Source organism: Pezoporus occidentalis, unplaced genomic scaffold (assembly GCF_034315485.1).
Source record: "Pezoporus occidentalis ecotype Australia unplaced genomic scaffold, CSIRO_AGI_Poc_V1 ctg70, whole genome shotgun sequence".
In the NCBI taxonomy this organism is placed as follows: domain Eukaryota; kingdom Metazoa; phylum Chordata; class Aves; order Psittaciformes; family Psittacidae; genus Pezoporus; species Pezoporus occidentalis.
In genome coordinates, this window is record NW_026916053.1 from 2,997,823 (window position 1) to 3,024,159 (window position 26,337).

Genomic DNA, 26,337 nt, shown 5'->3' on the forward strand with positions numbered 1-26,337 from the left:
TAAAATTCAGTTCCCACCCTGTTACGAGCTCACGCTGCAGCTTTGTGAAGGCAGCACCGGGAGGAAGCGGGGCTCCGGAGCACGTAGGGCCCGGAGGCTGCTGGGGATGGGGGGGTCACAGCCCTGCACCGGGATCGAGCCAGTTTGGCCCCGTTCAGCTCAGGGCGGTGGCTGCGGCCGGGGTTTCGTTTCCGCGGGAGGTGACCGGCTCCGAGAGCATCTGCACGGGCAGAGCTTGAGCTCCGGGGCCGGTGTAACCCATCCCCGCCATAGCACACCGTGCGGGACAGACTTCGCGGTGCCCTTCCCCCGGGCTGGGCTGGGGGGGACGGGCCGGGCCCTTCGCTCCGCTGCCTGCAGGGAGCCGGGGCCGCCGGGAGCCGCGGGCACAGCCCCATGGGAACACGGGGATAACGGGGCCGGGCTGCGGCGGGCGCTGCTGCTGCTGCTGCTGCGTGGGGAGCCGCGACCCCGCAACCGCCCCGCGTTGAGGAGCCCCGCGTCGGGCCGGCGGGGCCGGAGCGCGGTCGGTCGGTCGGTGTGTTACCGGTGGGTCTGTGTGTTACCGGTCTGTGTGTTACGGTCCGTGTGTTACCGGTCGGTGTGGCATCAGTCTGTCGGTGGGTCTGACCCTGTGCTCTGCCCGCAGATGGCCGGGTGCGTGTCCAAGGTAGAGCTGGCCGTGTCCTGCCAGAGCCTCCTCGACAAGGACCTGGGCTCCAAGTCGGATCCGCTCTGCGTGCTGCTGCAGGACCTGGGCGGGGGCCAGTGGGCGGAGGTAAGCGTTAGGGTTAGGTCAGCCCCGCATTGCCCTTGCCAGGCGTGCCGGGTTTTCCCTGTTTCCATCCCACTGCTTTTCCTAGTGGGTGCCTGATGTGTTTAATTTACATTTGCATTCAGCAAGCAGCTCCCGATGCTCATGCTCAAACTCTGTTCGGGTTTTACCTTCGTCGTTTTGTTAACTGCTCATATATTTGCTTAGAGTTGCATTGGAGCGTTTATTTGCCTGTTAAAGTATGGGCTGCCCCCAAATCACATGCTCCAGAATACAGTGCCTTTTCCCCCCTAGTTTCAGAATTCTCCCATGTTATCCAATGCAGTTTCCCTTCCTGGCAAGCCATCAGTCAGCCTGCCAGCATGGCCTGGTTCATCACAGAGCACAAAGCAAGGGCTGGAGGTGTGTAGCCTGGCTGGTGCCTGTGTTCAACCAGTGCAGATGAAAAGCTGTGAAGGAGAAAGTGTGCTTCTTACTCATCATCAGCATCTTTGTTTCTGTGTTTGCGCAGCTGGATCGCACAGAGAGGATCAAGAACTGCCAAAACCCTGAATTCTGCAAGAAACTGGTTGTGGATTACTACTTTGAGAAGGTGCAGAAGCTGAAGTTCGGTGTGTATGATATCGATAACAAGTCCTTTGATCTGAATGATGATGACTTCCTCGGAGGGATCGAGTGCACGCTGGGACAGGTATGTGTTAGAGGCATGTTAAATGATGTACAAAGTAGTAGCAAGCGTTGATTTATAATGCAAAGTGGGGTGAAAGATTGCTTTATCGAAGGCTTTGTCACGTTCAGATTTGAAACCATCTCGTTGAACAGGTTCATTTCTGTTACTGTGGAACGTAGTTAGAAAAATCTCTGTCACAATGACGAAGCAGAGGTTGGAAATACACATAGTTTGCAATTAATTGCTTAGGAGGCGCTTGTAGCACTAAAGGCAGTCTGGGAGTAAGGAAGGCATTGTGCTTGGAGAGCTTTAATGAGTTTCCTTCATATAAAATGATCATCAAGCAGTAAATCTGGGGAAATCAGGCTGTTTGAGATTCTGTATTCATTTCCTGATGAGGGATTTGTATAGCAAGGTAGGAGAAGAAAGGAAAGCTAATGTTCTTCAAGAAAGACTTGGTAAATTAAATAGTCATCATCTTCTTAATGGCTTTTGGGCTGCTTGTAATGAAAATACCTCTTGTGTCTCAGCAGAAATAGGAGGCTGAAGTTAAGTTTGGAGACTTGTTAGAGGGTGTTGTTCTGTGGATAGCAAGAGAAAGCAATTTTCAGATGGTTCAGCCACTCAGGAGCACAACCTCTGGTGGCTGTCGCTGTTGGAAATGCATTTAAATCCTTTCAGATCTTTTAGAAGGGCTTGAAAATTTTGCCCTTGAAGAGTGACTCTTTGCTCTTTGTCTACCCTGGTATTTATATTTATCTGTCTTTTAACCCTAGGTTGTGTCCAGCTCTGTGTTCACCCGACCGCTGGAATTGAAGCAGGGAAAGCCAGCAGGAAAGGGCACCATTACAGTAAGTAAGTTTTTGTGTGGGAAAAATGGTTTCTCACTCTTCCATATATTCTGGTTTTCTGTCAGCATGTCTTCAAATGCTGCATGTGTACAGGAAAGATGGGTACTTAAAAGTACAGTTTCTTTCATGGACCAAGTACAAGCAAAACTCTGTGAGGTTCCTTCTTTAACAGTTTTTTCCCTACGTTTTTGTGGCACAGATTTCAGCAGAGGAGATTAAAGACACCAGAGTTGTGTACTTGGAAATTGAAGCCCAAAACTTGGACAAAAAGGTATTGTTTTAAACTGCATTGCATGCTTGTGTGATGCTTACAGTTAGTGGCTTCTGGCCAGGACTCTTTGTATTTGCAGACATTCAACTGGGCTGGGTAATTCTTGCAGGAATGCATGTGCTCTTTTACTTACAATGAAGCAAACTGGAGACGTAGTTTCTTGTTGAAGTCCACAATGTCAGACTAGAAACTCAACTGCCAGGTTTAGGTGGTGTGGTTTGTTTGACTTTGTGCTTTAAGTGTTGTGTATTGTGAAGTATTAGCCAGCTCTCCGCTATGTGAGTAAAATGTAGGAGGCTGATTGCTTACGTTGGTTTTTTGCATGCAGGATTTCTTGGGTAAATCAGATCCGTTTTTGGAGTTCTACAAGCAGAGTGATGCTGGAACATGGCAGCTGGTGTACAGATCAGAGGTAGTATTTCTACCCCCATGCTTTTCTTGAGTTGATCAGAAAACTTATTCCTACTGAAAGGGGAAATCCCACTCCTGGTCATGCTTTGCACCAGTTCTGCAGTCCAGAACTGTCTCATATCCCAAAAAAGGGGTTCTCCTCACTGACCTGCCGGCAAATTGTTTATTTGCTGCCTGGTGACTGCATGCAACTGGCTCAGTGAAGTCCGACCGTGCATCAAGTGAGCAGCGTGGCAGGACTTGCCCCATTGGGTGGTGATGAGCTGTTAGCTTGGCTCAGCTCTAAAATTTAACTTCACCCTGAGCTTCAGGCTTTTGCTTCTTCAAGAGCTTGTGCTTGGCCGTCCGTGCACATCAGGGTTGAACAGACCGAGGCTATTCTTAGAGAGCCAAGCAGAACACTCGTGATATGTTTCTCAGTGACTTGCACACCGCATCCCTCATGTGACATGATGCTGTGTCTTTTTTAAGGTGATTAAGAACAACTTAAACCCGTGCTGGAAGAAGTTCAGTGTTCCCTTGCAGACGTTCTGTGGCGGAGATTTTAATAAACCCATCAAGGTACAGCCTTCAGATTCTTTCTGTGTTGTTCCAGTCTGTGGATGTTAACTGTGAGTTATCAGCTTGTCTGGTCCTATTGAAATTTTTATGTTGCCTTTCTAGATCAGAAATGTGGCAAAGAAGTGATTATATGACTAAGTATGATGTCCGTATTAATACATTAATAGTTGTCAAACGGAGAGTTCAGGAAACACAGAAGCGATGTACTTCCTAATGGTACATTAGAAGAAGAATTAGAACTTATTTTTCCACTCTTCTGGCCAGGGTTTCGGGTTACATTTTGGTTTGGCTTTGTTTTGTTCTGTGGTTTTCTGGGTTTATTTTGGTTTGGGTTTTTGGTTGGTTTTATTGTTGGTTTGTTTATTTTAAAATTGTGGCTTTCTAGCACTGTTTCTAAGTTAGCTGAGAAGCTCATGTGTGTTGGACAAGCTTGAGTGCCTTAGGATATTGACATAGAGAGGATCTTAATGCTTCTCATTCATCCATTCATGAGACTGGCGGGCTTGTCCCAACCCCCTTTCAATCTGTTCCAGCTAGTTGGAGCTGCGGTAGCTTGTGGTCTTATGTATGATGAGTGATTCTCTATGGTCCTGGCTTATGGAGGTAGTAGCAGAACAACTGTATCTTCTCATAAGTTTCTACAAAAGAAAATCTGATAGCAAATTTGTTACTTTCTCTTCTAAGCAACGCACTGATAATGTAAAGGCATTTAAATCCACAGATAGCTCTACGTGCACATGGTCTCTCTCTGCTTACACGACTCCTAAACACTTTCTGTTTGTAGAATTTTCCTGCCTCATCCTGTGAAGAATTCTCATGCTGGGAGTTCAATCCAAAAGGTTAAGCCAAAAGCAAGCATGCTGAAGTGGTTACTTTGCAGCATGGAGGATCCAAAGAATTACTGAGATTGCTAACATCAGATGTGCTGTGCTTGTTGATCCGTGGCAATGTTCTAAGTGGTGTTCAGGAGCTTTTACTGTTGGTGAATTAACAGTCATGTCAGAAAGAAGTCCTCTTGGTCCAGAAGTGGGCAGCGAAGGTGGAAAGGAGGTGGCAAAGATGCATATTGTCACTTGTCAGAACTGACATGAAATGGCATGGTTTACATGTTCTGTTATGTGAGGCTGTATCTGTTACAGCCCCAAAAGATTTGTGTGCTAGGTGGTTGGTTTTGGTTGGTTGGTTTGGTCTGAATTTTGGTTCTGTTTGGGTAGTTGTTGGTTTTCCAGATGCTCCCTTTGGAATGCGCTTTGGAATTCATTTTGGAACGACCTGCTCCTTAAAAAGGATAGATTTTTTTTTGCTGTTAGTTTGTATCAGCCAAACTTCTGGATGCATGTGCACATAATCTATTGTTTCACAACGTAGCTGTGGAAAAGAATTACCCTGTTCTTGTACTGAACAGGTTAGGGAAGCCAGTCAGAAAGCAGAATCCAGGCTGGCAGATTCACTTAGAATCATAGAATAGTTCGGGTTGGAAAGGACCTCAAGATCATCCAGTTCCAACCCCCTGCCATGGGCAGGGACACCTCACACTAAACCATCTCACCCAAGGCTTCGTCCAACCTGGTCTTGAACACTGCCAGGGATGGAGCATTCACAACCTCCCTGGACAACTTGCAGCAGTAAGGGCTGTAATAACCCACTGGTGTTTCATTTTTCACCTGGTATTTGCTGCTCTGAGCCTCTTTATTTGAGGCTTCAAAATATTTATGTAGGGACAATTGCATGTGAAATAGTGTCAGTGAAAGGAGAGCTCCTTGTACTTCCTTGGAAAGTGGAAGTATTTTGATGCATCCCCTAAACACCAGCTTTGCCAGCTGTGTATGAAGATTATGTGCTGAATATGTGGGTGAACATAAATCTTTTGATCAATGCTACCCAATATTCTGGTAGTTCTTTTTTCATTGCTATGCAGAGTGATGTTCTCCCGTGTGCAGAAGAGCTCAGGTTTGTGACACAGCCTAACCTTCTTGACAGTTTTGTTAAAAAATAGGGGCAAATGAAAGTAGCATCTCTTCCCTGGAGTTCTTTAAATGGAAAGAACAAAGGTGGCGTTTGGGGGGATTGGTACTGGGACTGAAGCTGCCAGTCCACACCTCTGGTGGCATGTACATAGAGGCAAACCCATTTCCTATCAATTTTGAAAGCTCCTCCTTTAGGTGAAAAGGGCCTTTTTACCACTGACTGTATTCCAAGGCTCATAATGAGTATTGGATGGTTCATTTGTGAAGGAGTAATTCATCAGTGAATAACTATATACTGTGTCCTGCAGTATCGCTAGCAGGGTTTCGTTTGCAGCAGCACCACTCTTTAGGCTGCATACAGTGAATCTTGGCCAGTTTTAGGAAGCCCTTGCAAAAAGAGGTTTGTTTTAAGCTCTGTCACTCTGTGAACTAACAACAGAAGTGGTTTTAAATGCAGTTTCCTTGGCGTGGCTGAGATGGGGAGTGGGAGAAAGCAGGAGGGGAGAAGGAGGTGTAGGAATTCTCTGCAGGTGTATTGGCCTGAAGGAGACATGTCTCTAAGGTGATCTTGTTTTCCCATTCGGAGACTGAAGGATGATACAATGCTTCCCATGTAGGTGGCTAGATTAGGCCATAATTCACATGGCTTATTGTAGGGGTTTCCCCACAGTGGAAGATCCCTAATGAATCAAAGTAATAAAAGAGCCCTGTTTTAAATCCAGATGTCTAGCCATTGAATTTGACATCCTTGAGGTGTTACCCATGGGTTCACCTTGTGATTTGTACTGGAGTAGCATCAGTTTCTTGATCACTCAAGGCAGATCTTGGAGAGCTTTTACATCTGTGTGGCCCATGAACTTCAGCAGGGGAGGAAGCACCTGCTCACAACTGTTCCTTGTTCCCAACTGTTCCTTGACTGACTGCTTCTGGAGCTACCTGTGTTCTGCAGTCCTGTGTATTGTGTATGTTATAAATGCTCCTTAGAGCTGGTTTTGTAGGGAGCTGCTGGCAACATGGGTCTTGCTGTGTTTGCTCTAAGCCAGAGTTATTAGCATATTTTAATTCTTAAATGCATTGCTCTGATGCATGATCTGGTTCAGAAGCTGTTTGTGCTGCCTTAAACATGACTGGCTCTTGATTAGGTATTAGAATTCTGTTGGTGAAAGGTGCAGGAAAAGCAAATGCTTTGTGGAAATGGCAGTTTCATTGCAGATTGGTGCTGTTGCTGGGCAGAATATGTTCAGAAGATGCTTAGATAAGAAACTTTTAATTGCTTCTTCCCCTTACCCCAGTTGCATGTCGTGTCCTTAAGGATCTTGCATTTATACATCAGGGCTGTGAAACGTTGGGGTATTTCGGTGGCTGTTTTTCTTTCTCTCGTGTTTAAACTAGGGAAAGCTTTTAATTAAAACTCCCACTGTGCTTACTGAAGTGGGTGAGCAACTGAGCATCTTCCTTTGTCTAAGACTCAGTCTCGGTGTCTCTCTTCCTGTCAGGTCTCAGTTAGTGATGTCGATGCTACCCCCAGCTCAGGTGTGAGGGGGTCTGCGCTGTCACTGCTGCAAGGCTCTCAGAGCCAATCCAGTGGTGAACAGCTGTATTCTCCCTGATGCAATACATCATTGCCCATTGCTGCTCTCTCTTCAGGTCCAGTGTGCAGATCACGACAGCGATGGCTCGCATGACTTGATAGGCACTTTTGAAACCACCCTGACTGAGCTGCAGAAAGGTGACAGCTCTCCGGTGAGTTCCCTCAATCCCCCCTAACCTGCTCCAGAATTCAGTCTTTCACAAACCTTTTCCTGTTGACCTCGGAGATATTTCCAGTTGCTGTCTCCAGGAGTCCTTTTCTTTTCCTGTCTATATCTCTGTATTACTAAGCCAGCACCTGGGAAGAATAAACCTGGTATGGGGATTACATTGCTCTTTTTTCCTTGGGTACTGTTACCATTCCTATTTCTGATGACATCCTTGAGCCCGTTGGTCTGCTGACAGCCAGCTCCCTTTCCCAGCAGCTCAACTTGCTTTTGCCTCTGCTGAGTCAAGTGGAAATGAAAGGGCTTGTTCATGCTTTAACAGATAGGTACAGAGGTAGGGCTTGTCTCATGCTTGAGTTGGTCACCCTCCTGAGCACTCTGGTTGCCTTTTCAGGTAACAGAGAGCAGCAGTGCTTCCAAGGGCCACTCTTCTTACCTTGTCTTGGGCATCCAGTGTAGAATCAGTTGAATCAGTTGCTGGTGATGCCAGTTTCTCTGAGTTTGCAGTGAAAACCTGAACTCTCATTCTTGTGGAGATGTCTCATCTGAATTCAGGCAGATGAATTCACACACAGAATGTAGCCTAGGACTGCTTCCAGTTCCAGCCAGCTCCATTTCTATGGTTGTAACCTGAAAACCCAATGACACTGTTCCATGATTGCATGTGGAATAATAGTTATGTTAAGGAGAGAGACATCTCTGAGGTCTTCCCTTGTATTTTGCCAGTGCTGGGAGCAAAAGCATCCCATTTATCTTGTCAGAGAGCAACCAAAGTAGTTGCAAATGGTTTCAAAATGAAGTGTAAGGCTTCTGCCAGGTTTTTGGGTAACTAACTGTGTGATGTGTGACATTGTTCTGTGTCAATAACTTGTCCTGCTATAAATGCTGCTGTCTGGGGACTTGCTTTTTCAATGCTTGCTTTCTGTAGGTGGAATTTGAATGCATTCATCCTGAGAAGAAACAAAAGAAAAAGAGCTACAAAAACTCTGGCATTATTAGGATAAAATCCTGCAAGGTAGGAAGATTTTAACTGGGGTATTTTTGCTTTGTTATTTACTGATTGCAGTGAGTTGTTGTGGGAAGGAGGTATAACACTGCCTGTCTGTTCCTCCAGATTGAGAGAGAATATTCATTCCTGGACTACATCATGGGAGGCTGCCAGATTAACTTCACAGTGAGTTGTTTCCCCGTTGCACATCTTGGTAGATAACTGAAGTTGTGATTAGTACTTTAATTTGTGATGTAAATGACCAATGCAGTGTGACTTTGCAGTGATGAAGACTGCAAAAACCAGATTTTTACTTTCTTTGATCAAGCAACAACTTTAATGGCATGAGGGTTTCTTGACTTTTGAGATCCGTTCAGTCCATCTGTGGAGAGGATTGCTACTCCTTACACATGCATGTACCCCAGTGGGCAAAGGTATGCAGGCTTGTGTGCCTGTTGCTGGGAGGAAGGGAGCCCTGTGGGCCTGCTGTGGGTATGGTTGTTCTCATTTGCTTCTGGTGGTGCACCAGTGACTTGCTCTCATCATCTTGCCTGATTAGGTGGGTGTAGACTTTACTGGCTCCAACGGAGATCCCAGGTCACCAGATTCTCTTCACTACATCAGCCCAGACGGGATAAATGAGTACCTGATTGCCATCTGGAGTGTGGGAAGTGTGGTCCAGGATTATGACACGTATGTGGTGATCTTAACTGATCCAGCCACTGCATCAAAAATGCACTGCAGCATGTGTCAGTGAGCAAGGCTGATAGCTTGTCCAAACCTGTAGTGTTTGAATGACTGAGGTGCTGCCTTTCCCTGGGACATCCCTTCCGGAGGTGCTACTGCTTCCTCCTGCTTCTGTTACTGCCAGGGAGGGCAGTGGCAGCCCTTTGTAGTTTAGTGTATTTCCCTGCTTTGTCCCTCCAGGTCTGCCCTTGTCTGGCCCTGGGTTACTCTGTAATGCTGCTTTAGCTGCTCACTAATCCCTTGTTGCTGGTGGTGCGTTTCAGACATGAATGTTTGATTCAATGGGAACGTGTTTGTCTGCTCTGTCCTTCAGCCAGGCTGTGGCTGTGGTGGCTTTTCTCTTGTTACTTCCAAATCTCTAGATCTAGAGTCCTGCGGGTGCTGCACTGAAAGAAACACTAAAATCAGGCCTGAAACCCTTGGGTGACTGGTGACTGGCCATGGGCAGCCGGATGGGGTACCCATTCCTCATGACAGGAATGGAACCTCCAGCTGCTTTCTGGGAGTAAAACAGAATAGTGAGTTATTAAGGAATTGCTCTTTCTCAGTTCTTGTTGTTTCCCTTTCTCTCCCAGGGACAAGCTGTTTCCTGCATTTGGGTTTGGAGCCCAGGTTCCACCTGACTGGCAGGTAGGGCCTTCACAACACTGAACAGTTGCTCTGTTCCTGTGTGCATTCCGTAAGTGCTTGCAATGTCGCCGTTCCTAGGTATCCCATGAGTTTGCTTTGAACTTCAACCCCAGCAACCCTTATTGTCAAGGTGAGGATACCTCTTTGTTGTTAGTTTTTCACTGAGAGGGACAGGTGTTTGAAGTGTTGTATTCCTTTCATAACTGGTGAAAGATGGATGCAGCACAGGATGTGCAGCAAACATCCTCTCACCTGGATGCTGACAAGAGTGGATGTGTGTTGCTGCAGAGTTCTGTGTGGTCTCCATAAGCTCCAGTGAAGGGGTCTGGATTTAATTTGGTTGTTAATCCATGCTGAAAGTTTTGTTGCTTCACTGGATTATTTTTCCCACAGCTTGCATGAAAAGCTCATGGTGATGTTAGAGGCACAACGAGAGAACAGCAGATCTGATCTCTGCAGATGTCCTCTGGTTTCAGCCTTGTGCTTTGTATATTTACTGTTGTCCTGCTGCTTATTTGCCCTTTAGGAGTTCACAGTTGTGTGAGAGTTATTACCCTTTTGCCATGCTGTTTAATAATGCTTATAAAGAAGTAACTGGAGGAGTTGTGAGGCTCCTGTGGCAGTCTGCTTTCCTTGTGTTACAGGGATCCAAGGAATAGTGGATGCCTACCGCCACATCCTGCCTCAGATCCGACTCTATGGGCCAACCAATTTCTCTCCTATTATAAACCATGTGGCAAGGTTTGCAGCCCACTCAGCACAACAGGGAACTGCTTCAGTGAGTGCATGTTCTTTCTTGTGGATCTGCCTTGGGGTTGATATTTCTGTTTCCCGTGTTCAGGATGGGCTAGAATGGACTGGTAAAGTGAGGAAGGAAATTGCTCCATTTCCCTTCTGTTGGGTGAGCTTTGGTGGTGAACTCCCTAACTGGCTCTTTCTGATGTTTTTCAGCAATATTTTATCTTGCTGATCATCACAGATGGAGAGATCACTGACCTTGACCAAACCAGGCAGGCGATTGTGAATGCCTCTAAGCTGCCAATGTCCATCATCATTGTGGGGGTCGGTGAAGCTGATTTCAAAGCAATGGAGTTCCTTGATGGAGATAACGGTGTCCTGAAGTCTCTGACGGGAGAACCAGCTGCACGAGACATTGTCCAGTTCGTGCCTTTCCGACAGTTTAGAAATGTATGTTGTCTCTGACTTCAGCAGCCCTGGTGCCAGTGTATATGCAGTTACTGCATCTGAAAACTGAGTATGCGTCTAGACAAGGCAGAGAGCTGCACCCTCACAGTGCTGTCCAAGCTGCTTATTCCCAGTGAGAGCTGAGATGGTTGCTTCTATGTTTGAAACTGCGTGCCTTGTCGCAGCTCTCTTGCAGCTTCTTCTTCGATAGCTGTTGTAGCACTGATTTGGTATGTTAGCTCTTGGCTGTGGCAGAGTTAAAGGATCTCTCCTGGTCTGCAAACATTTAGGCAAGGACCAGAGATCATATTGTCAGTCTCCAGTGCTGAGTCCCGTGATTGAGAGAAGCTGATAGAAGTCTTCCTTGCTGTTGAAAGCTGTCCTGTCATTCTCCAGCTCCTCCCTCCTTCCACTGCTGGCGCTAACATTCATGCACATTGCACAGTGAATGGGGTTGAAGAGTGGAGTCAAAATGAAAACCCAAAATAAGAGACCTTATTGGTGCCTGGGGCAGGTTCCCACCCAGATCAGGGGCATATAAAGGCTGTGTGAGCTTGGGCTTTGGTGGGAGCTGTGTAGGGGTGGGAACAAGGGATTTGCATCCGTAGTGCTCACTGGGAATGACTGGAAGTGCTCTTAAAACTGCAGCAAGGAACTCCTGAGACAGGCATGTGGTGGGCTGTGCTCTGAACTTGGTAAGAGAATTTGTCACTGGGCTCATCGGTGCGTTCTCTGCAGCATTCCTCATTCACTCTCCCTGTTCTCCTTGCAGGCTCCCCGGGAAGCGCTTTCCCAGACGGTTCTGGCTGAAGTACCGAAGCAGCTGGTGTCCTACTATAAGTGGCAGGGATGGCCACCCGTGAAACCACCTGAAGTAAAGATCATGTAGATTGCAGCCTGACCTGGCTGCCTGTGGCACCACCGGCGTGAAGGGAGCTGTCAGCACCCACACCCTCCCTTGCACACTGTGGGATCATACCAGTCACACTAAGCTCTTACCTGCCTGTGCTCTGTGTGTTTGATCTTTCCTGTTCCTCATCAGGGGGAATGTAAACATGGAAGAAACCCACAGCTGCTGGCAGTTTTAATCACAGCAGACACCATCTTGTTAGTTTTTTACCTAGAAACAGTGGTGCATCATTGCTTGACAGGACCCAGCTGCTGCTTGGTGTCAGAGCAGGCATGTGCACTGCTTCAGTGCTGAGTTTGGTAGAAGTATTGCTGTAATGATCCTTGTCATACATTCCATGATACATTTTTTTTCCTCTATCAAGCTGCCTTGGGAATGGGGACCCTTCTGCCCTGGTTGGTACCAAAGTGTGTTGGTTGGATGCCTGAGGTAGTTCCTGTCGTGCCTTTCTAAAGTGCCAGTATATTTTTATATGTCAAGGTTTATTTTTACATGTCAGTGACCCTATTTTGCCACGTTATTTTTAATCATGTTCTTCTCTTAGCAAGAACTGCTTTTGTGATGGCCTCTTGCTGGGAGCCATTGTTGAACACTGCACTTTGCTTATGGGGGGGGTGGGGGGGGATTAATGAAGGTTAATCATTCATTAATCAGGGGCAGTGTGGGATCAATGAGTCACATTCATGTGACTTTCAAAATCCAGCAACTGGAAACATTGATATAAAGATGCTTTGAGTGATTTGCTGTGTGACAGAGGTTACAAAATGAAGATGTAACTGCCTATGGAACTCCAGAGAGGTGCTTCCTTGTCCCCAGAAGGGTGAAGGGTGTGTTACGGTCTGGGGACTGTAGAAAAGCACAACTGTATTGAGAGGCAGGGATTTCAAGGTAGGGATAAAGAAGCCTGGATTTGTCATTGCACTGTGAGTGGTCATCACTTTACATTTCATAAATAAATAACCTGCTTTGATTTACTTAGCACGTCTGGACTCTTATTTCCTTTCTCTGCTTTTCCTTTTCTTTCCCAGCAATGGGATGTTTTGGCTTATGAAAGGTCTTTGCTATAGTTGTAGCCTGGTGGTGATTCAGCATCTCAGCCCAGGTTGAGTGTGATCAGCTGCAAAAGCAGAGCAGGTTGCCCATCATCCCTGGTTTTGTTAAATCACTGAGGCTGTGGAATGTGTAACCTGCAGCCCTGTCCTGCAGTAACATGGGCTGTTTCTTTACTGTGAAATTAGGAAGGAACTTGTCTGTTCCACCAGGTAAACCAGGAAATAGAACAATTGGAACTGCCCTGGTGATTCAGGCTGTGGAACTGGTCGGTTACAAACCCGGGTGAAAGCAAGACCTGAGTTTGAATCCACCTCTTCAATCAGACTGGTTGTTCTGGATGGTACCTGCCACCAAGCTAGTAGGTAGCTTGTGCTTGAAGGGCTGTGGGTCTGGGAGCGCTGGGTTAAGGTGAAGTTGTGCTACTTTCTTACTCAAAGCCAGTTTTGACCATGATGTGTTCTCCCTGGCTCCTCTAGAGAAAACTGGGCTCTCTCTTCTGAAACACTGCATCAGGTAACCCGCAGCACCAGTTTTCTTGCACTTAGATTCTTGAAGGAAACCAAGCAGCTTCTCTTCTTGAGCAGCTGCCTAAAGAAAAACGTGTTACAAGTGGGGAAGAGAGGGAGGAAAACTGCCCTCATGGCACGCTGTGGTGATGTGATTGTCTCATTGAGCAGCCTGAACTGCAGCCCTTGCTCTGCTCCAGCCATGACTGGGTGTGGACTCGAGCACTGAGCTTTATGTGCTGCCCTAAACTGATGGGCTCCTTTGGGTTCGCAGAGGTGGTGCCTAATGCTGCCAGCCTGCTATGGTCTTGTTGCTGCTCTGTGAAGTGGCATCCTTTCCACTGCAGCTTGTTTCCATTGCCAGCTTCCCTGGCACTCCAGGAAGCTCTTGGGCAAGAGGGAAGTAAAGGGAATAACCACAGGGCTCACTTCGAAGGGGCCTGGCATTGCACAGCCATGATTCACTCCTCAGTGTTTGCAGAGCTGGATTAGCCACTGCTGCAAGGTGTGTGGGTGCAGGTGTTTGGTGTTGGGCACTGAGTGGGAGAGCCAGACCCCCAGGTGGAAGAAATGCTTTCCCAACCCTGCTGAGCTCGTGGTTGCACAATTGCTTTCATCTGGCCTGGATCTGGGCTATAGAAGGGCTCCAGCAGCTCTCGTTAACTAGCTTTTGTGCAGGTGAGGTGAGCATCAGGCGCAGCAGATGAGTGCAGCTGTGAGCACACTCCTGGCATGAGGTGCTGCTGGTGCCAGAGGCCGGTGCAGGGCCATGCAGAGCTGCTGGAGCTCCTACCCCATGGTCCCTGGATTTCTGCTTGTCTCTATCCTGCGGAGAGCTGGGGCCTGAGCTGCAGCCTGTACCCACAGACAGTGCTCTGGTGTCCAGCCTCCACCAGTTCAGCTCCTCTCGGCAAGCTCCGGTGCAGGTAGGCAGGAGGTGAGCAGGGGCTGCTGAGCACATGCTGGTCTGGGTGCAGTTCCCTCGTGTCAGGGCAGCCCAACCCTCCTCAGCGGAGGGCTGCCAGGCCCTTCCCCACCCTCCCTCTATTTGCTTTGTGTGGTTTTAACCCCAGAAGCAGCGATTTTGTGCTGGGGAAGCCGCAGGGGTGGCCGAGAGCAGCACCGGGCTCCCGTCCTCTCCCCAGTGCTCAGGCTGGTGTCCTCCAGCCCCGGCTTCGGAAGCCCGTGTCCCCTCCAGGAGCGCGGTCTCCACCGCGGTCTCTTACCCCTTCTCCCTCCATTCCCTGCCCTGGGAAGGGCCAGCACCGGCCCCTGCCCTCCCCGTCCATCAGCGCTGCCGTCGCCGTGCCCGAGCGCTCCCGTTAACCCCGGTGCCGCAGGGCCGAGCCCCTCGGCGGGGGCTGCGGGGCGGGGAGCGGCGGCCGAACCGGCCGGGCGAGTCGGGGCTGAGTCACAGCGGGCGGAGCGGGGCGAGGGGGCCCGCGCTGCCCCACACCGGCTCCATGGCGCTGAGCGTCGGCGTGCGGCGGCTGCACGGGCTGCCGGGCCGCGGCGAGCGGCAGGTCCAGCTCCGCTTCCGAGGTGCGCCCGGGGGCAGCAGGGAGGGATGGAGGGATGGGGGCTGCGGTACCCGGCGCCTCACGCCTCCGCTCTCCTTCCCAAGGCTTCGCCCAGAAGACGAGGAAGATCCAGTGCAGCTCGGAGGCTGTCTTTGAGGAGGTGAGGGCAAAGCACGGGGGCTCCTCTGCAGGCGCTGTCCATGGGATGCGGCAGTATCTCGGTTAGCATCGTGTCACCCAGGGGAGCTGTGGAGTTTTCCTCCTAGCATCATCCATGTGTCCAGCTCTTGGGTCCTGAGCACAAGAGGGACTTGGAGCTGAGTTTGAGTTTTGCTGGAGGGAGTCCAGAGGAGGCCACGGAGCTGCTGCGAGGGCTGGAGCAGCTCTGCTCTGGAGCCAGGCTGAGAGAGCTGGGCTGGGTCAGCCTGGAGAAGAGAAGGCTCCTGAAGGGGAGACCTGAGAGCAGCTCCAGTGCCTAAAGGGGCTGCAGGAAAGCTGGAGAGGGGCTTTGGACCAGGGCCTGTAGGGACAGGCCAAGGGGAATGGCTTTAACCTGCCAGAGGGGAGACTGAGATGAGCTCTTAGGCAGAAGCTCTTCCCTGTGAGGGTGCTGAGGCGCTGGCACAGGGTGCCCAGAGAAGCTGTGGCTGCCCCATCCCTGGCAGTGTTCAAGGCCAGGCTGGCCTGGAGAAAGGAAGAGAAGGCCTTCGGGGGCAGGATGGACCTTTCCCTCCTGGCAGCCACCAGGCATCCAGCCCGTTTTGGTGTCAGGTGAATGGCAGCCTTGGGGCACAGCTTTTCAGTGTGCTTCAGCCTGACAGCTCCCTGCCCTGGGTGATCTCTGCACCTTCCCATGCCCTGTCTCACCCCACAACCTGCCAGCTCTGAGTCCTCCACAGGCACAAGCAGCCTCCTCTTCCCAGGGTGATGATGCTCTGGCTGCCTTGGCAGCTGCCCTGCGGCTCTGTGCTGCTGGAGGGACCCTCACTTCCCTCCCCACCGTTCCTCCATCCCAGCTGCAGGGTCTGCCCTGGAAGGTGACTCCCCACCACAGCAGCTTTCTGTGGTGCTCTTTGTCACCTCGCAGAGGACCCCAGTCGGCCACCGGGCAGTGGGAAGTGGGCCTGGGAATGAGCTGTCCTCTCTTCATGCTCTGTTTGCAGCTCTTTTGCTGGCCTCACTATGGGAAGCTCGTCATGGGAGAAACGCTGTCCATTAAGGTTTACAACTGCAGCAAGGTGTTCAGTAACAGGTAGGTCCTTTGGTTGGTGGGGGACCAGGAGAAGTGGGACAAGAGATGTGCTGGGCTTTGAATCGTTTACTGGGAGTAGAATCATCTATTGGAAATCTGATGGAAGGAAGATGAACAGGATACAACATCTAGAAGAGGGATGGAGCTGGTTGTTCTGGTGTGCCGGCACTGCTGTATATATTCAGTTAAATAAAGGGAGTGAATAAGAATGATTTGGTTGTGCCAGCAGTAACAGAGGCTACCCAAGGATCTGGATCAGACACAGGTAAAATGGGGCCCTAAAAGATAGAGCTACAAGGGCAGGACTTGCAGCAGAGTGGTGGAGCAAGCAAGAGAGCAGAGGCACATCCTTCCAGGACATGTGAAAGATGAGTCCACAGGGAAAGGTGTCAACTCTGAGAAGCAAAGTGCAAGAACTGAAGACAAACCAACAGGAACAGCTTTTTAGAGGCTGCTAATAATATTACAAAGCCTGCCAGAGAGGGTGTGGAGGAAGCAAATGAACACAGCACACACGAGATGCTTGAAGATAAAGCCAGAGCAGAAAGTGTGGCTGAACTCTGTCACTGTTTACTGGATGCTTTCCTTATGGGAGCTGGATCAGGGGAATTATCTCTGACTGAAATGTCAATAGAAACTGCTATAGGACAAACAGATAAACAGTAACAAATCACCGGGACCTGACTGCGCTGACCAAGGAAATCCAGTGGGAAGTGGGTGGTCTGGTACTGACAGTGTCTATCCACACGGGACAGATGTCCTAGAAGAGGGATGGAGCCGGTGGTTCTGATGCCAGTGGTGCTGGATGTATGACATTAAATAAGGGGGGTAAATAAGAATGATTTAGTTGTGCTGCTGAGGAGCAGAGTAATGGCAGGTGACAGCAGAGCTTAAAAGCAGTTGATCAGCCCACTGGGATGATGATTATACAGCACGATCTTGCCACTTGCAGGGAGCAACATGACCCTTCCCAGGGTAAATCCCCCTTGGAGTAAGCATGTTCTGGTCTGACTTGCTGCAGGCATCCCTATGGCCATGGCTTTATGTCCTATTTCTGCATCTCCTTCTGTGGAGCTTCTGCTTCCCTGTTTTGTCTGGGAAGCCTCAGCAGCTCTGCTGGGAGCCCAGACACAGGCTGGCTCCTGTGGGGAGAGCTCCTCACACTCAGTGGGACTGGATCTGCACAAGCCTTTAACCACTGCTGGCAGCTTGGTTGCAAGCAGCTGCCTGGGCATGGCTGGGGTTGAGCACAAACTCTTCATGGTCAGTGGGACTCGGGTATTCTGGCTCCCTATGGAAAACTCCGTAGCGTTTTCCTGCCTTCACTGCAGCTCGGAGGGGCTGTGAGCAGGAGAGCGGAGATCCTGGTCCTCTCTTCCCGCAGGATGTGGGCACTGATGCTATGAACACAGTTGCTGCAGCCTCTGGTTTTGTTCCAGGCTGCTTGGTACCCTTGTCCTCAGCCTTCAGCACCTGACGACAGCCGGGAGGCTGATCCTTCGGGAAGCCCTTGTTGACAAGAACCAGAGGGTCACTGGTGTAAGTCCTCTGTGGGCCATTGGCAATAGGGAAGGCTTTGAGTGAAACCTGCTGTGATGCTTCCCAGGTAGATTTGGGGCTTGGGGGGAATCCATGGGGCTGCTTTGAGCCCGGGAGTGCTGTGCATTTGTGCCTCTCTGCGCAGCGATGCAGCTGCTTGATACCCATCAAGTGGTTCAAGGAGCATCGAGAAGTGCATAGGGTGGGCTGGGGGCCTGAATGAACGCAGGGAGGCTCAATAACCCCCCCCATTCTGGGTGATGGATGCAGGAGGGGGTATTTCATCTGCTGAGGTGGCTGGATCAGTGGGTTTGTGTCAGTTTCCTTTTCTGTTTGCAGATCTACATCGAGTTGGATTTGCGCTACCAGCCTCCAGATGGCTCAGCTGGGACCTGGGTTGAAGAGGACTTTGTCTATCAGATGAAAGACAGGTAGAGAAATCCTAGGAGGAACAAATAGCCAGGCAGCTTGTACTGCTGCCTTTGTCCATGGCAGCCTTCGGGATGCAGTCCAGCCTCGTTTACTCTCCACCTTGGCCAGGCTGATGCATCTCTGCTCTGCAGTAAGTGAGTAGAGGTCTTGGAAAGCAAATACCTTGTCTTCACAAGTGACTGCAGCAACCCACAGCACCCTGGGAGTCCTTTTGGGCTGGAGAGCATTTCTGCAGCCTTCCTGGCTGATGGGAGTGAGGCTTTGTGGTTGCAAAGGTGCAGAGAGCGTGGCCTGGGACTGTATCAACCTTGGTGGTACCCAAACCCAGGGGAGATGTGGGTATATAGGTGAACAGGGTGACAGGCAGCAGCAAGGGAGGCCTGGGCACTGTCACTGCTGGAGTGCCGGAGGTGAAGCAGTGGGCACATTGCATAGACAATGGAAAAGCATCACTTGGGAGGATGCTGCTGTCCTTGCCAGGAGCCAAGCAGGAGCGTGGCTGTGGCACTGTTACTAAATGCATCCACGAACAGCCACAACACACTTGTTTTTTCAGCAAAACATCTCTTTTTCTTACAGTTCAGAGCTAATCATCCGCAATCCTGCGTTCGAGGAGCTGGAGTAAGTATCCCCAGTGTACCAGCTCTCCCTCTGGGGTGCAGGGAAGTGCACTAACCCCTTGTCAGGACTCACAACGTGCCGAGTGATGTGGTGGGGGTTTGCAGGGCAGCCGAGGGGCCCAGAGGCAATGAACTGGACAGGAGAGCTGCTGCACTGGGCAGGAAGCTGGCAAAGGGCCTGGAGACGGATGAGGAAGAGGAAGAGGAGGAAGAAGATTTCTACGATGCATCTGAGATGGAGGTCTCGGGCATTGTCTTCAGCCCTGTGAGGAGGTATCCGCGGTGTGCTCTGCTCTCCTGCCCCTGGGGTGGGAAGTGCCAGCTCCTGCAGGAATCCTGCATCTCTTGGATTCTGCCTCTGCAGAATGATGATCTTCAGTCACCAATGGTGCCAAACAGGGGCTGTTGGGGTTTGCTTGTTCCCAGGGCGAGGGGCTGTTATTTGCCAGGGTTTCCATAGTTTCCCTTGGTGGGACCTTGCTCAGGTCCCTGTGGATGCAGACCTGCTCACGTGGGTTGTTCTTCTCCGCAGCCGCTCCAGACTTTGCTCCGCACGGGACCTCTTTGCCACCCCAACCCCACAGAGCTTCCAGGTACCGCAGTGCTGGGTGCACGTCCCTGCATCTATGGGTGTGCAGGAGAAGGGAATCGGCCTGGTGGCCACCTGTGCCACTGCTAAATACTGCCTGAGCACAGCTTCAGAGAGCACCCAGGCAGGGCTGGTGCCTCCCAGCTTCCCCAGGGACATGTGGGCCGTGGCTGGGGTGGAGGGATGCTGCAGGGGCTCTCTTGGAGATGCTGGAGGCTGGTATGAAGTTGTGGTTCTGACTGATGCTCTGACATCGGGTTGATCTGAGCCCACTGTAAAGTTTGGAAATGGAGCTCAGTACCATTATTTGCCCTTGCAGACCTCAGGGGAGGTGGTTCTAAGTAAACATGGACTCACATTTGCATCGCTTAGCTGGGTCCTATCGACCAGGCAGGAAGCTTTTGCGAGGATGGAATTTCCTACCATCCCTTCCTTGAAGTTATTATTCTTCAGCTTAACAGCTGTCTAATTGCTTGTACTGAGAGCAAATGTGAGAACATTTCTCCCATATCTTAGACTTGCAACCAGTTGAAGCAAATGAGACAGCCACATTCTAGTCTTTCCAATGGTGTCCATCTCAGTAGGATTCAAAGAGAAGTATTGCACTGCCCTGCACACTTGTGTTACCGGTATTGCTGAAACAAGCTCAGATGGAGCTGGAAATAAGGGCAGTGTTGATCTGAAGGTTTTCTCCCACGTTCTCTCAGGTTGGGATTAATATCATCGAAGCCCAGAAGCTGGTGGGGGTGAACATTAACCCCTTTGTGGTAGTCAAGGTTGGAGAGGAGAAGAGGCACACGGCGACACAGAAGTCAACAAACTGCCCCTTCTACAACGAAGTATGTGACAGAGGCTCTGTCCTTGCCCTGCTGGCATCCCAAGTCCTTGCAGGGGATGCGCTCAGGCAGTGGCACTTGTGGGTCTGTGTTGGGAGCCCAGATTGAAGTGTTTTTCTCTTCTCTTCCAGTATTTTTTGTTTGAATTCCACGAGCCAAGAGACATTTTATTCCACAGACTCATAGAGATCTCGGTAAGGATGTGCTCCTCTTCATCCTTCATCTGTAACTGGTACAGCCCAACACTATTGCGTGTCGATGCAGGGAGTGATGGGCAAGGTGCTCAGGAGGGTCTGTGCTGTCTGCAGGTTTTTCATTCCAAGGCAATTCCATTCCTGGGAAAGTGCATGGGAACGTTCAAGATGGATGTTGTGACGGTGTACAGCCAGCCAGGTAGGATGGACTGCACTGCGCTCCATCTGAAACTGATGGTCCTTCACACCGCTGGGCCTGCTGAGGGCTCCCTATGTGAAGCACTCACCTCACATGAGGAGCAGCCCTTACTTCTCCTCCTGGCTCTCTGGGTGCTGGTGATGCCTCCTGCACGTTCAGAGGCAGGCTCAGGGCAGCCTTTGTGCCGCTGTATTTGGGATGAGAAATGGTCACCTGGGCTCTCCATAGGGATCTCCTTCCCTTCCCTCCCCTCCCAGACCACAGGTTCTTCCAGAAGTGGGCAGTCATCAGCGACCCCACGGACACCCGGGCAGGCGTGAAAGGCTTTGTGAAGTGCAACATCTCCGTCACCGCACGCGGGGATGCGGTGAGCTCCCTTCCCACCTCCTCCAGCAGCCGGGATGAGGACATTGAGAGGTAGGTGCAGTGTGGTCTTGTCTGGTCAAGTTTTGCCTCATTATTCCCTGTTTCAATGGGGAAAGACCCGGGGAACGAAACGTGTGGTGGAGCAGGATCCAAACCTCCTGCCAGTCAGGGCATTTCCCAGCACTGCGTTTCCTGGGCTCCAGGAGGGATCCAGAACATGAACTTGTCTTTCAGGAACCTGCTGCTGCCCAAGAGAGTCCCCGCAGAGAGACCCTGGGCCAGGGTCTGCATCAAGCTCTACCGTGCCGAGGGCCTGCCCAGCATGAGTGCGGGCATCATGGGTGGTTTCTCCAAAATCATAGGGGAGAAAAAGGTCTTTATCGACCCCTATGTGCAGGTCTCGTTCTGTGGGCAGCAGGTGAGTCTGGAGGGGGGGCTTCATGGGGCCGATCCTCCCTTGGCTGTGCAGCACCATGAGTTAGGCTCATTCTGCCAGGAGCCTCCGTGGGATGCAGCAATCCCACTGGAGATGGCTGGGAGAGAGCCCAAGTCCTGCTGCCTTTGGCAGTGGCCTGAGCCATGTGGTCATGGATGTGTGGCTCTTATGGGACTTATGTCCCTGCAGATGGGGACAGCCCCAGCCCTGAGCACAGCCACTGGATGAGCAAGCGGAGATTTCATACCCCGAAACATAGGGGCAAATACATCCCAGAGCATACAAGAAATCCTCTGTGGCAAGCTGGACTCAGCCTGACTCCCCTGGGAGAGTTTACTGAGCTAATGGCCCTCTCCTTGCACCCAAGGCCAGGGTTTCTGGTCCTGTGATATTTGTTAAGATGAGAATCAGTGCAGGGCTTCGGGACAGCCCTCCTTGGTGAAGCACAGAGAGTGATTGCTGGGATGGGGCAGGAGCAGCGACACTGCCACATCCAGGGCCTTCCTGGCACTGTCTGCAGGAGATATAGGATATGCCATTCCCAGAGAGGCTCCGAGGCATCCCTTGCTCTGGCTGAGGCTGTGTGGCTTTCACACCTTCTCCTTCCCAGGGGGAAACATCGGTGGAGACCAGCACCACTGAGCCCGAGTGGAACGAGCAGATCAGCTTCATTGAGATGTTCCCACCTCTGGCCAGGAAGATAAAAGTCCAGGTGCTGGATGATGCCAACGTTGGTGATGTGGCCATTGCTACGCACTACATTGACCTGCAGCAGATCTCAGACCCTGGCAGGAACGGTGAGGCTTTGGGGACATGCTGGGCAGCCCCATGCCACCACCCTCTGCTCAGCCCCATGCCACCGCCCTCTGCTCAGCCCCATGCCATCACGCTCTGCTCAGCCCCATGCCATCACGCTCTGCTCAGCCCCATGCCATCACCCTCTGCTCAGCCCCATGCCATCGCCCTCTGCTCAGCCCCATGCCATCGCCCTCTGCTCAGCCCCATGCCATCACGCTCTGCTCAGCCCCATGCCACCACCCTCTGCTCAGCCCCATGCCACCACCCTCTGCTCAGCCCCATGCCATCACGCTCTGCTCAGCCCCATGCCATCGCCCTCTGCTCAGCCCCATGCCATCGCCCTCTGCTCAGCCCCATGCCATCGCCCTCTGCTCAGCCCCATGCCATCACGCTCTGCTCAGCCCCATGCCATCACGCTCTGCTCAGCCCCATGCCATCACCCTCTGCTCAGCCCCATGCCATCACGCTCTGCTCAGCCCCATGCCATCGCCCTCTGCTCAGCCCCATGCCATCGCCCTCTGCTCAGCCCCATGCCATCACGCTCTGCTCAGCCCCATGCCATCACGCTCTGCTCAGCCCCATGCCACCACCCTCTGCTCAGCCCCATGCCATCACGCTCTGCTCAGCCCCATGCCATCGCCCTCTGCTCAGCCCCATGCCATCGCCCTCTGCTCAGCCCCATGCCATCGCCCTCTGCTCAGCCCCATGCCATCACGCTCTGCTCAGCCCCATGCCATCACGCTCTGCTCAGCCCCATGCCACCACCCTCTGCTCAGCCCCATGCCATCACGCTCTGCTCAGCCCCATGCCATCGCCCTCTGCTCAGCCCCATGCCATCGCCCTCTGCTCAGCCCCATGCCACGGCCCTCTGCTCAGCCCCATGCCATCGCCCTCTGCTCAGCCCCATGCCATCACGCTCTGCTCAGCCCCATGCCACCACGCTCTGCTCAGCCCCATGCCATCGCCCTCTGCTCAGCCCCATGCCATTGCCCTCTGCTCAGCCCCATGCCATCACCCTCTGCTCAGCCCCATGCCATCACGCTCTGCTCAGCCATGGTGCTCTTCTGGAGGCTGGGATGCAGGAAAGCCTGGAGTGCATTCATATCCCCATGCACTGCAACGTATTCTTCTAGGGAGGTCCCTGTGCATCAGCCCCTCTGGTGCAGTTATCCCCTGTCCCTGTCGCTGCAGGCTTTAACCCCACATTTGGCCCAGCCTGGGTGAACCTGTACGGCTCCCCCCAGAACTCAGCCCTGCGGGACACCCACAAAGACCTCAACGAGGGCATGGGCGAGGGGGTCTTCTACCGGGGACGCCTTCTCATGGCCATCACAGTGGAGATCTTCAGCAGCCCCGGCGTGGCAGAGAGGAAGCTTGGGGACAAGGTGAAAGGTGCCCTGAGCAAGCTGAAGCTGAAGAAGAAAAGTAAGAAATCCAAGGAGAAAGCCAAGGAACTGATGCAGCTGCGGGGAGAGGAGGAGCCGGGGGGCTCTCATGAGGTCGAGCAGCCCGAGGAGGTCACTGTGGAGGTGGAAGAGCTTCATCCGCTCCCCGAGGTGAGTCCTGCAGTGCTGGCACTGGGATCATTTGCTGGTGCGGCAGCGCTGGAGCAAACCCAGCCTGCCCAGGGCTGGGCCATGCAGGGCGCTCCCAGCCACTGTAAGGGCTGAGGCCAGACCCACTGCCTCCCACAGTAAGGCTTGGAGCATCCCCATGGAAGGGCTCTCACATGGGTGTTATTCCCAGGGCACAGCTGCTTTTGAGCATGAGCTTGTTCTCCCCTGGAGCCAGGGAGCTGACAGCTGGTCCTGGGTCTCCACTTGGCCTGGGAAAGGCAGGCGGGATGCAGCTGTGTTGATAGAGCAGCCATCCCTTAGCCTACAGATCTGCTCAGTGGCTTCACACAAGCATCAGTCAGAGCCATGGCTCTGCACCAGCCCCCGGGGATACCCAGTGGTAGCGACCTCAGCAGCATCCCCCTGGTATCCCCTGTGCTCTCCCAGTTCCTGCTGAGGCAGTGGTTTGGCACACGAAGCTCTCGGGCTGATTTCTGTCTCCTTGCTCAGAACGCGCTGGGGAGGAAGGAGGAATTCCTTCTCTTTGCTGCCTTCTTTGAAGCCACTATGATGGACTCCTCTCTCGGCTCAAAGCCTGTCAGCTTTGAGGTCTCTATAGGTGGGTATTCCCCAGGGACCTCTGTCCAGAAGCTATGGGAACAGCCCAAGTTAGTGCTGTGGTCCTGAGGTGCCAGCCTCCGAAACAGGAGCTTGGGAAGGATGGAGGATGAGGTCAGGGAGTGCCTTCATTACCTTAGAATTCTGGATGCTCTCCTATGGGATTGGAGATTTGCAGCATTTGTATGAGCTACCTGTGTGGGGAGAAGAGTTGAAGCTCTCCTGGGAAGTGGGGATGAGAAGTAGAAGGGTTTGGGAGCAAGGAAAGGAAGCAGAGGAGGGATAAGCTGGAGTGCTGGGGTTGGCTGTGCGGTGTTGAGGGGCTGTGACAGTGGGTGATGGGGAATCAGCAGCAGGAGAGCAGGTCCAAGCCCTCACCTACTGAGCTGGGTGGGTGGAGATGCTTGATGCTGAGAGGTCTTCCTGGGTGACTGGGGCTGACCCCAGTGTATGGGTGTAGGTGACAGCATCTGGAGGAGCGGGTGGAACTTGAGGGTATGCACAAGAACTCCTTTGCTGTCACCCAGCTCAGACCTCCTGGTTATCCATTGATGCTCTGGTGCTTGGGTGCTGCTGAATTGCTAGTTCCAATAGCAGTGCATGGCCACGTGCTTCTCTTGGCAGGATGATTGCACTCTGGTTTTGTGAGCTAGGAAACTTGTTTAACGGTGATCCCACTTACCTGTTCAATGCCTGACTTCAAGGGAACTATGGCAAAGCTGAAGAGGTTGAGACCAAAGCACGGAGAAAAGTGGAAAAGGGAGAAGGGAAAGAAGAAAAGCAGCCTTTGCTGGACTCCGATTCAGAGGGTGAGCTGGATGTTGAAGTCCTGGCCCCAGCTTCAGCAGCACTGAACAAGTCAGTGACAAAGAGCCAGAGACCGGAGCCCATGGAGTACGAAAGGTGAGCCTTTGTCCTCCTTTCCCACCTTCCCTGGTCCTGCCTCACCTTCCCAGGCTGGTTATTGCAGACATTGAGAGGTCTGCTCAGCAATGCCAGTGCTGTGCAGTCTTTTTCCTCTTTGCAAACCCTCAGCTTGCCATTGCTCATTATCCCTACAGGCCTTTTGGTGTCTGCTTGATGTGTGCAGGTGTCCAGGGCAAACTGTGACCCATCAGTATCAGCAGCCCCTTTTCTGGTTAACAGGCAGCATCTTAAGGGCTTGCTTCCAGTGAGGAGGAAGGAGAGGAGGGCTCTGGCACATGCTGTCCTATGCTGGGCAGGCAAGACCCATACACAAACTCTTCTGATGACATGCTTGCTCTGGGAATGCTGCCTGGTTTGTCCCCCAGGCCTGGCAATGCCTTGGTATTTGCATTGTGAGCCCTGTGCCTGCTGCTACTCGGTGCCATAGCAGCAGGAAGGCCCTGCAGCATCCCCTGCACCCATCAGCTTCATTCCACTGGGCACACGCTGCTCCCTGCTAGCAACCCCGTGCGCTAGTTTGGGATGACAAAGGGCAGATCCAGGAGCTTGCAGCCATGTCTGTGGTGCAGGGCCCAGAAAAGCCAGTTCTCTATGGGGAAGAGGGAGCGCAGACCCTGCTCCCTCTGCTGTGACACGGTGTGTGACAGCAGCATAACCCCCTGTGCCTGCTGCCCTCAGGTCATACAGCTGCCTGCCCATGACGCACGAGAAACCCTGCGTGTACGTGTGGAGCTGCTGGGAGGATCACACTTGGAGACTCTGCGTGTCCAACTGGATTGTCAAGCTGGCAGAGCGCCTGGTAGCGTGTGCACGGTGTCTGTGGCACCTGCTCCGCTTTCCTTGCGGCACATGGAGCTGGGGGTGCTGGGGAGGGACTCTTCATTAGGGACTGCAGTGACAGGACAAGGGGTAACGGGTTCAAACTGAAACAGGGGAAGTTTAGATTGGATCTAAGGAGGAAATTCTTCCCTGTTAGGGTGGTGAGGCACTGGGATGGGTTGCCCAGGGAGGTTGTGAATGCTCCATCCCTGGTGGTGTTCAAGGCCAGGTTGGACAAGACCTTGGGTGAGATGGTTTAGTGTGAGGTGTCCCTGCCCATGGCAGGGGGGTTGGAGCTGGATGATCTTGAGGTGCTTTCCAACCCAAAATATTCCATGATTCTATGTCTGCCAA

General features: G+C 51.8%; 2 protein-coding genes and 1 long non-coding RNA gene across 5 annotated transcripts in view; 2 read left to right on the plus strand and 1 right to left on the minus strand.

The window, feature by feature from the left end:
* CPNE1 (copine 1) overlaps positions 1–12,701 on the plus strand; it is a 38,609-nt gene extending 25,908 nt beyond the window's left edge. For 2 of the 3 annotated variants that reach the window (XM_062642081.1, XM_062642082.1), the window contains exons 2-16: positions 650–778; positions 1,287–1,466; positions 2,222–2,296; positions 2,496–2,567; positions 2,896–2,979; positions 3,450–3,539; positions 7,154–7,249; positions 8,192–8,278; positions 8,378–8,437; positions 8,811–8,944; positions 9,574–9,628; positions 9,707–9,758; positions 10,273–10,406; positions 10,580–10,816; positions 11,586–12,701. In XM_062642081.1, the coding sequence (XP_062498065.1) occupies positions 650–778; positions 1,287–1,466; positions 2,222–2,296; positions 2,496–2,567; positions 2,896–2,979; positions 3,450–3,539; positions 7,154–7,249; positions 8,192–8,278; positions 8,378–8,437; positions 8,811–8,944; positions 9,574–9,628; positions 9,707–9,758; positions 10,273–10,406; positions 10,580–10,816; positions 11,586–11,702 (1,602 nt within the window). In that variant the 3' untranslated portion in view covers positions 11,703–12,701. Of the gene's footprint in view, positions 1–649; positions 779–1,286; positions 1,467–2,221; positions 2,297–2,495; positions 2,568–2,895; positions 2,980–3,449; positions 3,540–7,153; positions 7,250–8,191; positions 8,279–8,377; positions 8,438–8,810; positions 8,945–9,573; positions 9,629–9,706; positions 9,759–10,272; positions 10,407–10,579; positions 10,817–11,585 lie in introns of those variants that run through there. The other variant, XM_062642083.1, reaches the window with a different exon arrangement.
* LOC134175793 (uncharacterized) lies at positions 4,849–5,266 on the minus strand. The gene is made up of 2 exons (XR_009969141.1): positions 5,144–5,266; positions 4,849–4,977 (listed from the first exon to the last, which is right to left on the minus strand). It is a non-coding gene; the product is annotated as an uncharacterized LOC134175793 (long non-coding RNA).
* Positions 12,702–14,616: 1,915 nt separating the features above from the next.
* The window catches only part of LOC134175780 (fer-1-like protein 4), a 29,764-nt gene continuing 18,043 nt past the window's right edge, over positions 14,617–26,337 (plus strand). Inside the window, exons 1-18 of the mRNA XM_062642069.1 lie at positions 14,617–14,824; positions 14,907–14,962; positions 15,966–16,054; positions 17,494–17,593; positions 17,933–18,024; positions 18,605–18,646; positions 18,751–18,918; positions 19,178–19,238; positions 19,942–20,073; positions 20,202–20,264; positions 20,379–20,463; positions 20,721–20,880; positions 21,064–21,247; positions 21,876–22,062; positions 23,255–23,619; positions 24,130–24,238; positions 24,942–25,140; positions 25,843–25,963. Coding sequence (XP_062498053.1) covers positions 14,746–14,824; positions 14,907–14,962; positions 15,966–16,054; positions 17,494–17,593; positions 17,933–18,024; positions 18,605–18,646; positions 18,751–18,918; positions 19,178–19,238; positions 19,942–20,073; positions 20,202–20,264; positions 20,379–20,463; positions 20,721–20,880; positions 21,064–21,247; positions 21,876–22,062; positions 23,255–23,619; positions 24,130–24,238; positions 24,942–25,140; positions 25,843–25,963 — 2,292 coding nt within the window. The 5' untranslated portion in view covers positions 14,617–14,745. The remainder of the gene's footprint in view (positions 14,825–14,906; positions 14,963–15,965; positions 16,055–17,493; positions 17,594–17,932; positions 18,025–18,604; positions 18,647–18,750; positions 18,919–19,177; positions 19,239–19,941; positions 20,074–20,201; positions 20,265–20,378; positions 20,464–20,720; positions 20,881–21,063; positions 21,248–21,875; positions 22,063–23,254; positions 23,620–24,129; positions 24,239–24,941; positions 25,141–25,842; positions 25,964–26,337) is intronic.